This window comes from Uloborus diversus, chromosome 8 (genome assembly GCF_026930045.1).
Source record: "Uloborus diversus isolate 005 chromosome 8, Udiv.v.3.1, whole genome shotgun sequence".
Taxonomy (NCBI): Eukaryota; Metazoa; Arthropoda; class Arachnida; order Araneae; family Uloboridae; genus Uloborus; species Uloborus diversus.
This window is the reverse complement of record NC_072738.1, coordinates 77,753,181-77,769,624: the sequence shown is the minus strand read 5'-3', so window position 1 is coordinate 77,769,624 and position 16,444 is coordinate 77,753,181. Positions and strand designations below refer to the sequence as shown.

Here is a 16,444-nt window from a genome sequence, read left to right as displayed (position 1 = left end):
AAATAAGCACAGTTCTTTCTTTTAAACCAATAGAGAAAGCGATTACATTCAACACCCGCCATTAATCGCTTTTTACTAAACAACACAATGACATAAGTTCATGCAATTTAAATTTAGGAAGAGCCTTAGTAAACATATCAGCAATTTGTTTATCAGTAGAAACATATTCAATATATATATTTTCAACATTTAAAATGTTTCTAATAAACTTTAACTTAACATCAATATGTTTCAATCTACCAGAACTATTTTCATTCGTTATACATTTCATTGCAGACTGATTATCTTCATATATGACAATGTTATTTACAGTAAGAAATTCACATGCAATATTTTTATAATACACTAGATCTAACAAAGACTTACCAACTGCGAGTACCTCAGCTTCAGTAGAAGAAACAGCTATTGAACTTTGTTTCTTCACGCTCCATAAAATTGGAAACTTTTTATAAAAAATAACGTAACCTGAAACTGATTTGAGATCACGCGAATCTGATGCCCAATCTGAATCAACATACATAGATAAATCAACATTAGTGTCACAACACTTACTATACACAATTTTATAATCCGATGTACCTTTTAAATATCGTAAAATTCTTTTAAGTCCATTCCAAGCCGATTCTGTTAGATTCTCCTGCAGTTGACTGAGACAGTTCACAGCGAACAGTATATCGGGTCGTGTTGTCATCGCAAGATACAATAAAGATCCAACTAGTTCACGGTAAGGTCCTTTGAAGATAGTTCCTTCCTCAAAGTCAGCTGCAGTTGACTTTGCTTCTAAAGGTGTTGCACTCGGCTTGCACTCACTCATGTTAAATCTCTTCAATAGTTTAAGAATATACTCCTTTTGATCTAGCACTAATTTAGTAGACGTAAATTCCAAACGAATTCCTAAAGATTCAGAAGCTGGTTCGAGTTTGGACATTTGAAATTCATTTTGAAGAAGTTTAATCACAATCATTATTTCTGAATCATCTGATCCAGCGATAAGAATATCATCAACATATTAACAAATTATTATTTTTCTTCCATTCACAATTCTTATGAAAATACACGGTTCCGAGTTTAACTGCTTAAAATTAATTTTTAACATAAATTGCGAAAATCTGAAGAACCATTGTCTAGGAGCTTGTTTTAATCCGTATAAACTTTTATTTAATTTGCAAATCATTGAATCCTTGCGGTTGTTCCATAAAAACAATTTCTTGCAACTCACCATTCAGAAAAGCTGTTTTCACATCCATTACATAAGCCTTTAAATTCTCTTGAAGAATCAAAACAAGAACTAATCGTAAACAAGGCATTCCAATGACTGGCGAATAAGTTTGTACGTATTCCTTCTGCTGGTCTCCCCTTGCGCAAAGTCTGACTTTGAGAGTTCCGTCTCTTTTCTTCCTAAACACCCACTTACAATTTATGGGGGTCGCGTTATGAGGGAGATCTACCAGTTCCCAAGTTTTGTTTGTCTGGATAGAGAGCAATTTTTCCCACATCGCGACTTTCCACTGAGCTTGTTGTTCTTCCGGTAGTTTTGAGATGTCATAAAAGGTCAATGTCTCTTCTGACGTATACATTGCTTCATATCGTTCTGGCTTCTTACTTTTTCTTTCTGATCGTCGGGGTGTATCTGCCGGAACTTCTTGCTTTACATTGGTTTCGTTTTCTCCTAACTCTTTATTTACTTCGGTGCTGTGTTTTTCCTCGTCTTTTTCTTCTCCTTCCGGGAGCTCGCCCGGTGAATTACTTCTATCTTACACATATACTTTATTTTCATTGAAGCGAACATTACGTGACACAATAACTCTGTGCGTATCAGGATCCATTAATCGATATCCCATGCTAGAATATCCAATGAAGATCATTCGTTTAGATTTCGGATCTAATTTTTGTCTGCGAGAATCAGGAATTTTGTCATAAGCATCACAACCAAATAATTTAATTTGATTTAAATCCGGTTTCAGGGAATATTTTAGTTCAAAGGGTGACATATCATTTATACTTGAACTAGGGATTCTGTTATGAATATATGCTGCAACTTGAATGGCATATCCCCAACTGTTCTTAGATAAATTTGCATCATATAAAAGTGCACGGGCTTTATCAAAAAGTGATCTGTTCATCCGCTCTGAAATTCCGTTCAATTCGTGAGTATAGGGGGGGAGCAGGGATCTATCGTAACTCCAAGTTTATTTGCTATCACTTTAAGATCACCTGAAACATATTCCTGGGCATTGTCACAACGAATTTTTCGAACGCTTTCATTCAATTTGAGAAACTTTTTGATTTCCACGGGAACATCACTTTTCCTTTTAAGAAGACGAACTTCACAGAAACGAGAATAATCATCAACTAATGTTAACACATACCTTTCACCCGCTTGAGTTGGTGGGTTGATCGGACCGCATAGGTCAGAATGGATTGTCATCATGGGAGCTTTTTCTCTTCTTCGGTTTCCTATTCCTGTAGGGTTCGCGGACTGCTTCGCTAACACACAATTTTCACAAAAGTTATCACTTGTTGGTAATCCTAGTTTGCTCAGAGCATGGTTTCCGGAGTGTCGTAACCTGCGATGCCACAGTTCACCTCCATCTTTTTCTGCAACAAAGGAATTTGAAATGAATGAAACAAAATCACTTGCATATTGACCTTTTGAATTCAGCTTGCACAAAACGAAGTTCGTACTTCCCTTTTCAATGACTGCTTTGTCATTTTTAAAGCTCAAAGTATATCCAGCTTTTTGTATCTGTTTCACTGAAATGAGGTTTCCATTTAGTTCTGGAACATATAACACATATTTCAGTAGGATCTGTTGCACACCGTCATCTAATACACCGCGAATAGTTCCTATTCCTTTTACTTCCAGTTTACTGGTTTTTGCAGCGCATGACACAGTTCCTGAGGATGGTTTTAACTCCTCAAACCATTCCCGATGTGCACACATATGAGCTGTAGATCCGCTATCCACTATAAATGATCGATGTTCTACTTCGCCAACAACGAAAGTCACTGCAACTGCTCCATCCTTTGATGAAGTATTCTTTCCCGTCTGGACTGTGCAATTCCTCTTAAAATGTCCTTTTCTTCCGCACTGGTAGCAAACTATGTTACTTCTACAAAATTTCGCAATGTGCCCTGTTTTGCGACACATGTTACACACTACCCGATGATTTGTAGAAAAGGCTGCACCATTCGATGACTCTGTTTTTCAAGATTTGGGCTCCGAGACTCGACGATCTCTCATCAGCGCTTCAGCATCCAGAAGACGCCCGCAGACAAACTCTAAAGTCAAGTTCTCCGAAGGCTGATTTTCTATTGCAGATTTCGATGCGTCATACTCTGCTGGAAGAGACATCAAAAGATAGATAATACTGTCCATGTCACTCACTTTCACACCACACGATTTTAGCTGGGTAACAAGCCTTTTCACTTCATCAATATGCTCCTGCATGGATGAGTCCTTTTTCATTTTCAAAGTTGAAAGTCTATTTCTAACCAATATCTGACTGACCGCTCCTTCTCGAACATAGATCGATTTTAATTTTGCAATTACTTCAGCACAAGTCTTTTCTTCCGAAAGCGAAACTAAAACTTTATCACTAAGAAATGATAACATCAAGGCATAGGCCTTCTTACTCGCTAAAAGTTCCTTAGCTTTCGAACAATCCGCTTCACGTTCCAAATACACCTCTAAATTCTTTGCTGCGAAAACCGCTTCCATTCTCCTGCACCACAGAGAGAAATTCCTTCCGTCAAAAGGCTCAACGGAATATTTTATCTCGTCCCCCATGTTACTCCGCTACTGCAGTGATTTAGTAGCTGGGTGAAACTTAGAACTAACCACGCTCTGCTGTTGAAAGGTTGTGTAAAGCAGAGATTCAGACAGCTGGACATAAACAAATACGTTTAATACGAAACATGGGGACACACATACAACAAGACATAGAGAAAAGTAGTGAAGACCGATAAACAAGACTGCGACTCTTTAAATAGAATAGAGGGCAGATTTTCAGCATCCAATGATGTTTCTTAAATAGCAATAAGCTTTCTCCTAAGTCCGATGGTGGATTAAAGAAGAGATTTCGCGAACTCAGTGGAAAGCTGCAAATGTCTCTTCCAATAAGAAATAAGCACAGTTCTTTCTTTTAAACCAATAGAGAAAGCGGTTACATTCAACACTGTCTTAGCTCCCTATAGGAGCAAATAAGTATGGACTGGGTAGCTTCGCAAGAATTGCAGGCGAGTAAAATTCTCGATAGTTGCTTGAAATTCTGGCTTAGCATTGGCCGTATTTCCAATACTAATTTTGGAACATTTAAATTAGTAAGGTTTCAAGTTATAAAATATATTTTTCTTACCTAAGTTTACTCTGAAGTTCCTGGGACACGACGGGCTTGAAACGGGAAAATTTCTAAATTTTTCATTATTCCAGGATAATTTCCTTAAGGTTACTGGATTTTAGCGAAAAACATTTCTGGCTTTTTCAAGATATGTTACTGGCAGAAATTCAGCCCATTATTTTCCAGGAACGTTTCTGAATCGTTTTTATTGTGGAATTCTGTCTTTGTTAATCCACTTTAAGTAAATATTTTGCCTTGCTTTACAAACTGTTATTGAAAACAAAAGCTGATCAGAAAATAATTAAGTTAACATAATTGATGTGCATCTACTTTTGGTAAAAAGATAATAAGAAATGGTAATAGTCAAACACAACTGCACTAAACATTTTGGGAGCTATGTTGCAGTGAAAACCGGTAGTAATTTGCTATTATGAGCCTCATGGTATCAGGGTCGGACTGGGTCCTCAAAAAGGCGCATACCCCAATTTTTCTGAAGGCGCATGCCAATAGGGGGGGGGGGGTTCGCGGGAAGGATATAGATGAACATTTTAGGAGAGCGATTAGTGGCGGATCCAGACGATCCTGTTGAGAGAGGCGATTGAGTAATTTATTGAGGGGGGGAGGGGGGCTAATGAATAAAATTTTTAAAATAATTTAAGAACTGAAGCATGTTTTTTTTTTTTTTTTTTTTTTTTTTTTTTTCCGAATAATGTGCTTCGTTTAAAGAGTTTGAATGAAAGTTATAAGTGTTTCGAGTATCACACACACAAGAATAAAAAATTGAAAAAAGAGTTTTTACTAATATTCTAGATCTATTATCTAAATTAAACACTTTAACTTTTGATTCGTTTGAAAACTCGTGAAGTTTTTTCAGTTGTTATTCACACACACACACAGGTCCTCAACTGTACTTTTTTTCTTATAAAAGAAAGGTTGCAGCACAAAAATGGCATCTCCTTTTACCAGTTTACGTACCGAACATAATGAAATACTAAAATTGCATTTGTAAGTAAAATTTGAAGATAGTTTTGAATTTGTTTGTTGATTGAGTTTTGTTTAATATTCTCCCAAAGGAAGGAGTGTTTGCAGGTTTTCTTCCGAAAATTTTTGTTCGGAACGCATTTTTAGACTATTTGGAGGTTAACAAGTGGAAGAGAGGTTTGGGGGTCCCGTTCCGGATTTTTTTTTTTTTTTTTTTTGAAATTTAAGGGTATATTTTTGAAAACACAATAATTTGCTATCTTTGTGTTCTTGAAGGGAAAGATGAGAGACTTGAGTTCACACCAGTCGTTTTATGATAGCTTCAAAAACGCAAGTATTGCTAAAAAGGTTTTTAGTATTGTTAGCCCCTGGTTTTTAGTATTGCTAAAAACCAGAGGGTTCGGGGGCTTTCCCCGGGAAAAATTTTGGAATTGAAGTCCTAAAAACGCAATTGTAGGGCATCTTTGATAAAGTAGCAGAAGACATGAGGTTCAGAACTTTTCAACAAACTTTTCGATATAGGAGTTCCAAAAACGCTGCTTCAGACAATCTTTGAATGATGTTGAAAGATGAGGAAAGAAAGACATGGGGGCTCCTCTCCGGAATTTTTTTGAAATTGAAGTCTCAAAAACGCAGTTGTAAGCCATCTTTTATGACGTAGGGGGGGAAGGAACGGGATTTGGAACTTTCCATTGGAAATTTTTGAAAATTGGAGGTTTGTAATACAATAGTTAGCCATCTTTGGTAGCGTATAAAGGGAAGGGATGGAGTCAGGAGTAAACCATCAAATTTTCAATATTGAAACTTCAAAAACATAATGTTAGTTAATGTTAGTGGGTCTTCATTGACGTTAGAAGAAGGACTCGAGATCGAGGGCTCTCCCCCGGAATTTTTTTTCGGAATTAAAGTTCTAATAAAGTAATTGAAAGCCGACGACATTTTCGAAACGACGTAGATTAACGACATTTTCGAAAAAGTTTTCGATTCCGGCGATTTTTTTCGAAATTACAGCTCCAAAAATTCAAAAGTTTTGACAGTCTTCGATGGCATTGGAGAGAGGGGTTGCGGGACTCTCCCCTGAAAAATTTTTGGAATTAAAGTCAAAAACACAGTTGTAGACGATTTTTCGTGATGTGTTGGGGGTGGGGGGAGAGAGAGAGTTTGGTGATCTTTTCCTGAAATTTTTTAACACAATTTTAGACAATTTTTGTTTATTTGGGAGAAGAGAGATTTTGTGGACTTCCCATTGAAATGGTAAAATCTTGACTGTAGGCCATCTTTTTTAATTTTAGGGGAAGACACGTTTCACTAGTTTTTTCAATCTAGTGCCAAAAACGGCAATTTATAAGAAATAATGAATAAGTACATTTGGAATTTCTAAAGTCACCCAGTGGTTTGATTTCGCATCTTCTGAGTGATATTTTTTCCACTAGGCGACATTGATGTCAAGTGGTCATTATGTTATAAAATGCGCACTGGTCCATATCTATACGAAATTCAACTTTTCCACTATGAAATTCATTAAAAATCAGAGTAGAAAAACTCACTGACAAACGCCTAGACAACTGTATTCAAATGGTAACCACTACCGACTCTATCAATAATAATAAACTTGTTCATGTAATTCAAAAATGCAGTTTTAGACTAACTTCGATGATGTTAGAAGATAAAGAGAGAAGGTCTAGTGTCCTCCACTTCCAGAATTTTTTTTAAATTTTAATCCTAAAACGCTATTGCCGTCCATCTTTAATGACGTTAGGGAAAAAAATGCGATTCGAAACTTTCTTCCAGAACGTTTTCGAAATCGAAGTTCCAGAATAGGCAGTCTTTTTGATTGAAGATTTGAAGGTCTCTCCCTTTTCTTTCTTTCTTTTTTTTTTTTTGAAATAAGAGTCTTAAAAACGCTCTTGTTGGTCATCTTTGGAAACATTGCGGGAAGGGAGGGGATGGGATAGAAGGAACTTTTCCCGGCAATTTTTCGAAATTGAAACTCAAAAGACGGAAAATTTTAGACGATAACATTAGGGAAAGCGGGCTTGGAGGAAAATTTTCGAAACTTCAAAATGTGGGGAAGGTATGAGAGCTTTCGAATCAATTAGAAAACTTTCGTTCTGAATTTGCAAGACAAGTTTTTATTTTTGTTTTTCAGCGAAGGCGTTTGCATTGCATTTCATCTTAAAAAGTAGGAAGGGCGCACCTGCCCTCGGGCAGGTTGGCAGGCGGGCCAGTCCGAGCCTGCATGGTATTATATTTTATTGCTCATCTACAAATGATAATGATAACCAGTACACATGGCAGGTGAACCTCTTCTCTGTCTTGGGGCGAGAGATGGTACTAGTAGCCCTGGTAGTTGCTGCTATACAGCATGATTTAGAAAAAAGTTTCAATGAAAGCCTACCTATTATGTTATCTTTCAACGCGTTTTACTCAAAACTTGAAAATGTCCACTTACATCCCTTTGCTTCTCATTGCCTCAATATGTCACTGTAAATCTTTACGGAAAAAAACTAAAACTAAAACCCTTTGAAGCTGTGATGAATTATTTTTACGGTATAATTTTTTGTAAAACTTACCTCTACTTTAAGCACTCCATTTTGCAGAGTTTTTTACCTTAAAATTATGAACATTTACTAACTGAATAACTCCCCTTATTTTGCCAGAGTTTGATTTTTTTCCATTTATTTATTTATTTATTTATTATTTTGTTTTATTTTATTTAATTCTATTTTATTTTATTTTTTAATTTATTTTTTGCATTCAATAAAACTGAAAAACTGAATTTGTTTTAAAACAGAACATATCTTTTCAGCGTCTCCTTTTTCCTACGATTTTTTTTTCTTCAGTCGAGAAATTCCTTTTCTCAGTCTCATTATTTGTTTCAGACTTCTTAAGACTCTTTCGATAAGATTCGATTTCTAAGGAATAATACTTGTTAGCTGCAGATGAATCGCTTCCTTTGTTACTTCTACTTAGGTGTAATCCCATTATTATAGAAGTATTTCGTTATACTTATTATAAAACTAATGAATGATTTACACGAAAATATTGATTGTTAAATATTCATTTTCTTATAAAAAGTACTATTTTGTTCTATCTTAAGACTACATACAAGTTAGGGAAACTTCGTATACATGCGGAAATTTAAGTTAAGCATTTAATTTTAAGTGGTTTGAAAAAGTTTTCACACATTTATGAAATCAGTTTTACGTTAGAGATGCGACTACAAATAATTTCCCGCTATAAGGAAGGAGGGTGTCCATGAAATTACAAATACACAAATTTGAAGACCAGCAACAGGCTATAGGCTGAACTGGGCTGGTTCTAGTCAGTTTATTAATTAAGGTCAATGGCCCTCTCAAAGATATTCACCCCCTTGCTCATTACTGCTTCTTCCGGTAAGCTGTTCCAAGCACCCACTACCCTACCAAAGCAGTTATTTCCTCTAACTTCCAGGTTAGCCTGAGATTTGAATATCTTGTCCTGTTTTCCGTGCAAAATTTTAACCCGTCAACATCTCTTCTTTTGATAAATTTAAACAACTGAATCATGTCCCCTCTGACTATCCTTTGCTCCAGGCTAGACATATTAAGCCTTTTAACTCTAGTATCATAATCTAAATCTTAAAGTCCTCTTACTAGTCTTAATATTCCCTTCTTTGAATAATTTAAAATAAAGAAGTATCTTTAATGAGATAAAGAGACTGAAACTGAACAGCATTCTGCAAATGAGGTCTTGCCTAACTCTTATATCAAGACAGAAAAACCTTCTCAGATTTACAGTTAAATTGTGACAGTTTGGGGCAGGAAGAATGTTTTATATTTATGTAATATACTGCCATCCGGGGCCATAAAGAGGATTATCAGCAGAAATGAGTTTTTGAGATATTTGAGGAACGCATTTTAGATTTCATACTTACAATAAGGAATTTTTGAATTTTTTCGTTTTTTTCGAGTTTAATTTTCTGCGAAAACCAAAAATAGCTACAATGAAGCTAAACTACAATAGATGACAAAAATGCAAAAAACAAATTCGCAGTTACTGCATTTTGCCTGCCCACAGCAGTATTGCTCCCTATTCAACGCTTTAAAACTTGCATTGCCGTATATAAGAAAATGTAAACCCTTTAGTTTTGTCCTAAACATGAACAAAACGTGCATTTGGAATGGAGTACTTAACTTATTCAGATTCATGACTTGAAACTACTATGCTACACTGTAAAAACGATTCAGAAACGTTCCTGGAAAATAATGGACAGCTAATGTGCCCAATTTCTTCCAGTAACATATCTTACAAAATTCAGGAACCTTACTGAAAATATTCAAAACTCTTCCCGTTTAAAGTCAGTTGTATCTCTGGAATCTTAGAATATACTTACGTGGGTACACTATATCAGTTTGGCACCTTACTGCGTTTCGAGGAAAGTTCCAAAGCAGTTTTGCAAATATGACCAAAGCTAACACAGAATTGCAAGTACGTATCAAGAATCTTACACTCCTGCAATTCTTGCCAAGCCACATAGTATATAGACTGACTTTCACCCTCAGGACGCTTTATTAGTCTGGAAGGGCTGCAATCGAACTCAAGCCGATTCACTTTATAAATACGCTGAGTTAATCTTTAAACTGGGAGCTAAACATATTTTTTTTTACAACAGTGAGACATCTGCATTCTTGCGACTAGTAGCAATTCAGGAAACTTTTTAACAAGCATACTTGATTTTTCTAAGAAGTGTATAGAAACCATAAAAATCCCAAAACGTTACAAGGAGATACTCAGTAACGTTTCGGAATTTTTTCACAGTGTAGCATGAAATGCAAAAGTTATTTCAACTAGCTAAAGGAAAACTTCATTAGTTAAAAATTCAAAATTAGTCACATAATTGACGACAAAAATGCGAGAAAAAAAAATTAAAATGTTTATATAGTGTCCGTTATCTTATCATGGCAGTATAGGGTGACATGTGTCATGCCGGGAGGGAGTTAAGGTGAAGTGTGACACATTGTCATGTAAAGGGAAACGGGTCAGATATATTTTAAAAAGCGTGGCTTTTAGAATCATTTTCATTAAAAAAAATAGAGCAAAATTAATATCAATGCAATAGTAAATTCCTCAATTTGACTGTAACTGCTCGAATTCTCATGAAAATAGAATCTTCCTGAAGCAAAAACAAATCAAGGAAGTAGTTTCAAAATTTTTTGTCTTGCTTTGTGAGACATTTTTAAACTTACAAAGAAACATGCTTACGCTGAAATTTTAAAACGAAAAGGGAAAAAAACATTGTGCCTTTCCTAAAGTTTTATAGCTTTGAAAAAGAAATTTCTCATTAAAGTTTTACTGGCTTTAAAATACTCGTAGTTCAATAAATTACAGAAACTAGGCAGTCTAATGTGATAGAATTTGAATTTAATTACCAGGCTTTAGTTTAATTTGAGACACGTTCGCTACTCGTAAAAATGGGTGTCATAAACAATTAGGTTTTACTGACGCATTTCTAAAGTTTGTTTTTCTTGAGCGCTGAAAATTGTTTATAATTTGTATGTTTTGATGATAGCTGCTTTCAGTTTTTAAATTCAAATTTAGTCCAGTAATAAAACCATTCCATAATTATTCCTTATTAAAAAAAAGTTTCTGGATTAAACGATGAAGGTGTGGATAAAGATATATTGCTTTCACACAGTTAGCTTTAAGTTTTATGTAATATTTTAATCTACTCTATAAAGAAATGGTAAAACAAGAAATCATATGCGGGCATGCAATATTATGTAATTCGGTCATTTTGCACTAAAATCGTCAGAATTGTTTTTTCCCAATTAAATGCGTTTTCATATTCGTAAAAACAGATGTTTAAAACTAATTGCAATTGCAAATAAATGGATTCTAACATTAAATGTTATTGTATTTCTTGAATAGTTATTGCATCGGGACTTAAGATTTTTATTGCAAGCAGAAAATTAGTTTTTCGTAGAGATAGATTCCTAGTTATGTATTTTGATATTAACTCCTATTTATGAATTTGTATTTAAGAGATATTGATTCAAGCAGGCATTGGTGCAAATTATTGAAATTAATCATATTTAGTCGACTGATGCATTTCTTCAAACAATGCTCATTATAAAATGAATGATGCTTTTTGTCGAACGAATTACACATGTAATGTATAGAAATGTTATTCCAATAAAACGAATTTTTAATAAATTTGTTCAATCACTTCTATATTTTCTTGACATTTTCGATATATGAATAGGTGTTTGCGCTCTATAACTAATTTCATTACTTTGATAAATGTAACTTTAAAAAACCCATATATCAGTTAATTCAAAGTAGTTTTTGCACGAATCTTTGGAATGTAGACCGTTTTATGATAAGACTTCTTCATTTCGTTACATCCGTAGGTCCCAATTTTGTTGGAGTATGTATCCTAGATGGATTATTTTGCAATTACCATGGCACATTACCATGGCACAAAATGTAAAACAGGTAATGCAGCAACATTACTTGGTTTATATTTTGTGCCAATGTACTTAATAAAATAATGAATAAAAACGTTAGGTTTCATTTTTCTCTTAATTTTGCACACCAGAGTAAACCTTGTCAAAGTGCGTCTTTTAACCAGCTGCCAAAACTATGTTTAAGGATATTTATCGTTTAAAAATTTTAAGGCCTAAAAGACATAATTCCAAATTTCTCAACTCCGAGAAAGCTTTCACTGTTAAGTAAATTTCTAGTTTGTCCTATGACATTTTCCTATTCATTTTTCTGATAATTTTTGAACACCTTGGGTGAAACTTAACATTTGTGATTGTTGACATTTTTAATTTTTCCTATTTTCACATATGTTGTTCCTTATTATGAATTTAATGTTTGTGAAAAATATGAGCTCTATCTGCCTTACCGTTTTTGGGAAATTAAATTTTTAAATTTAGGGAGCGTGGCACATTATTGCGTGTTTTTCAAATTTGCAGATTTTAAAGTTCTTGTTGCTTTACGCGCCCCTATAATGAAAGTAATAGGAGTGACACCGATTTTTTTATTTCATATGTTAGACCAACATGTTGGTTATCAAACTTAATTAGTTTCAGATTTCTGCTATGAGGGCGACAGTAGTAGTTAGATTTTAAACATTTGCATTTTTGTGAAATTTATCACGTAAAAGTTCCAATATCTTCTGGCGCCCTTATAGTGACACCAATTTTATTACATATTTTTGACGTATGCAAGTGTAGCTAGGAATTTATGTAAAAACGTTGGTGTCATAATGAAGGCGCTTTGAGAAAATTGGCATTGAATGTAGTAAAAAAATTCATTTTCGGTCATTTTTAAACGGAGTTTGTGGCCGTCGCCCTCGTAGTGACACCGATTTGACAGCTGTAATAGTATCTAAGAAGACCATATAATAGTATAGAATTTAAAAATCCATGTCATTATAGGGGTGATTAAAGCAACAAGAACTTTAAAATCTGCAAATTTGAAAACACGCAAAAATGTGCCACGCCCCCCAAATTTAAAAATTTAATTTCCCAAAAACGGTAAGGCAGAAAAAGCTGATATTTTGCACAAACATTACATTCATGATAAGGAACAACATTTGCAAAAATAAAAAAAAAATAAAAATGTCAACAATCACAACCTGCCTGATCCTTACAGACAATAGCTCTTAAACTCTCAAACATAATTCTTACACTGCTTTACTAATTTTGGAACTAAACTAAGGTGGGGGTCCACAAATAGCAGAAAAAAATCAGTCAAAAGTTTAAGAAATGCTGTTTTAGTTGCTTCGTAAAAAGTTTTCTTAGTTTGATCAGTTTCATTGTGCTGCAATACAAGAACACCATACGCCATCGATAATCTTAATAGAAATAAAATCGCAGGAGTAAGCCTAAGCATACTTCGTGCATTCAGTTCAACAAATCTATAAGTGTAATTTTTTGGTTTTTGATTTTATTGTGGACTTTAGCGAAGTGTTGACTTTGAACAAAAATACGATCACAAGTTTATATAAGTAATTATCTCAACAACTCTAATTATATTTCATTTCTAAGTCCAACACGTTCGCGATGAAATACCACCTTGAAACCAAAAATTAAAAGCGTGCACTGATAGCGGTAATGGGCTACATGTTATTGTATAATGATATTTTATATTATAATGTAGTTTATTAAACTTTATTCATGCTAGCTTTCATTAGAATTTGGAGGGAAAACCAAATACCTTTGTTTCCAAGATATAAAATACAAATTTTTAACAAATGAGTTATAATAGTCTGTGCGTGTATAAAATGTTATTTCAACAAATTCAAATCTTCACATCTTTAAGAATTTGGAATTCACTTAATTATACCTAACATTTCAAAGCGCTAAAGAATGCTACAGAATAGATAACAACATACTTATTTCATCAATGCTGAAGATCTTCTGGAAAAGAGAACTGGGATTTTATCCCGAAAAAGCAATCCTGAGGACTTTTGGAAACAAAGTAGAGTTTAATTAACGATCTCCTCCCTGAAAGAAACTGTTAGAAAGAGGGCCTGATAGTCCGGTTCAATTTCCTGGAAAAAATCCGGAGATCGGAAGTCGTCAGGAAACTTCTTTCGCAACTTAAAGAATTAGCAAAAACTGCTTCGGCTTTTTCCTACTTGCTTCTTTGATATTTCTCTGTGTTTCGTTTTGTTAGAAAAATCAGAAACTTTTTTTGTATCCGCTTTTCGTTAATATTTACCGACTTTGCTTGGAAAAGTAACAAGTATTGGACTAAGGCCACTATATAAGGGGAACTGAATTATCCGACATTTTGGTTCCAAAATTGGCGGGTGGCAAAATTAGTATTTGTAAAAAAGTCACGTTGCAAAAAACTGGTCCCCAAGCTATAGATGTGTTGCCTGATGGAAGTATGAATTTTTTTGATTCTGTAAGTGAAGAAGATTTAAATAATATAAATTAAAAACAAATAAGGTGTGAAAAGAAGGTTCGTTACAGTAAACATTTTTCAATACATTTTTGTTGAATTTGTGAACAAAGTTATCATTATATACGACATAGCAACCAGCGAATATTATAACGTAATTATAAATACTAGAAATAGAATTGGTTCTAATGCCGTCTTGGAACCAAAATGTCGGATAAATTGGCCTGTCCCTTTTAAGGGGTTCTATATTGGACTAGCGACAGTCATGTGAGTCGTTTTATAAGTACGTTATATTATTGTATTAGAAAATAAGTTCTTTCAGAACTCTTTGCTCAACAAATAAAGCAGTTTCTTTAATATCATTCGCATCATATTTTTTCTTACATTAGCCAAAATAACATTTAGGTAGGAATGGTTATTAAGATTAATGAAACGTAGCTTATTGCAATATTAAATTCGAACTAGCAAGCTATTACTCTGCCGTGTGCAGGTAAACGGCAGTATCTGAAGAAAGGAGTTTTCGAGACATTTGAAGAAATGTGTGATGGATTCAATACTAACAATAGAAAATGTTGGAATTAGACAGGTTTTTTCGTGCCTTTTTTTTTCAGCTGAAACCAAATAAGCGAGCTTGTACAATAAAGATAAAGTGCAATAGATGGCAAATATGAAAAAAAAAAATGAAATGTGAAAGGTTTGTAGTTACTGCCCTTTACTTGCACATGGTAGTATTGGTGTGTTCATTTAAGTGTAGTATTGTTATTTACGTTTAGAAAGTAGCTTCCTTGATATTGGTAATGGAGTCGTTTCCGAAATTTTAAAAATATTTTTTTCAAAGAGAGCATGCTTAAAAATATAGGATTTAACCAATTTTTAAACTTTTTGACAAAGTTTAATATTTTTTAATAATTATTTTAATCGGTTCAATTTCATTTTTTACGCTTCTGCTCATGACACCACAAGTGACGAAATACCATTCACTGATGCCATTAGCGAAGAGTGCGATATTTAATTCGCTTCTTAACTCATAATAATGTACTGGCAACGATATGGTTGATAGCAAGCGTAGAGCGCAATATTTATTTATTTCAGTTCTGAGTTATAATAATTTCGAAATGCGGCAGACAGCAAGCGTAAACATTCAGCTCGCCAGTGGAGTGCGTTCCCAAGTACATCACTTATGACATCATAAAGACCACGCCTTGTTTGAAAAAACGGATATTTTAAAAAATTAAGTTAAAAAAATATTGAGAAAATGGCATTTTTTGTGTTCATGTTTTTTTTTTTTTTTTTTTGCTAATTTTATCAACTTCAATGACTAAAAGTAGTACATTTGACTGAAGGTAACAACCCCATTATTTTTCATATAAGTTACATATAAGGTTAAATAACTATTTTAGTTGGACTCAAAGGAGTTTAAGATATACCGACTGCCAAGTTATGATACCAAGAGACTGCGGTGTTGCCTTGTTTCGAGCTTATCTGTCTGAAAAAGTCGTAACCGAGCTGAAGGTAAATGCCCGCATATAGAAGCTGAGAGTACTTTCGCACAGCGACTAAAATAAAACTGTCATTATATTCCTGTTGTTGGTCTTAGTCCAAATTGGAGTGGTAACTTACAGCTTAGGCACTGTAAAAACCATTTTAAAACGTTCCTGGCAAACAATGAGCAGCTAATGTGCCCAATTTCTTCCAGTAACATATCCTGCAAAAAACAAAAATGTTTTCCGCTAGAAGTCAGTAACCATCCAGAAATCATTCTTAAATCTTTCTAAATAATACAAAAATATTTCGGTTTAAAGCCTCAAGAAACCTTTAGTATGTTTTAAGTAGTAGTTTGGAGCCTTCTTGATCTACCAAGAAAGCTCCAAAAACATTATTGCAACCAAGGCCAATGCTGAGACAGACATGGAAGCACCAAGCATCTCACTTCCTTACAAAGCTGCGAAATCCAGAGACTACATTCGCTCTCATTGGATGCTTAGTCAATCTGGATGAACTGTTTTCCCTTCCACCAAGTTTTACAAACTTTTCTTTGCCTCTTCTACCAGAATAATTTTCTTCGCTGCATTTTCTATGGTTTCTTTCTTTAATTCTCCCTAGACTGCTGTTCTAGTGAGAAGAGAAAATGTCAAAGTTTTCTTCCCTTTCTTCAAGTTTTTCAGTCCTCCGACTGAAGTCCGACTTAGTCCTTTGAAAGTTAGCTGTAGATAGGGATTACT

At 34.3% G+C, this 16,444-nt stretch overlaps 1 protein-coding gene across 1 annotated transcript in view; it reads left to right on the top strand.

Moving 5' to 3' along the window:
• Positions 1-16,220, top strand: part of LOC129228436 (uncharacterized) — an 82,341-nt gene extending 66,121 nt beyond the window's left edge. Inside the window, exon 2 of the mRNA XM_054863116.1 lies at positions 16,084-16,220. Within this exon, the coding sequence (XP_054719091.1) occupies positions 16,084-16,220 (137 nt within the window). The remainder of the gene's footprint in view (positions 1-16,083) is intronic.
• Positions 16,221-16,444: the final 224 nt, after the last annotated feature.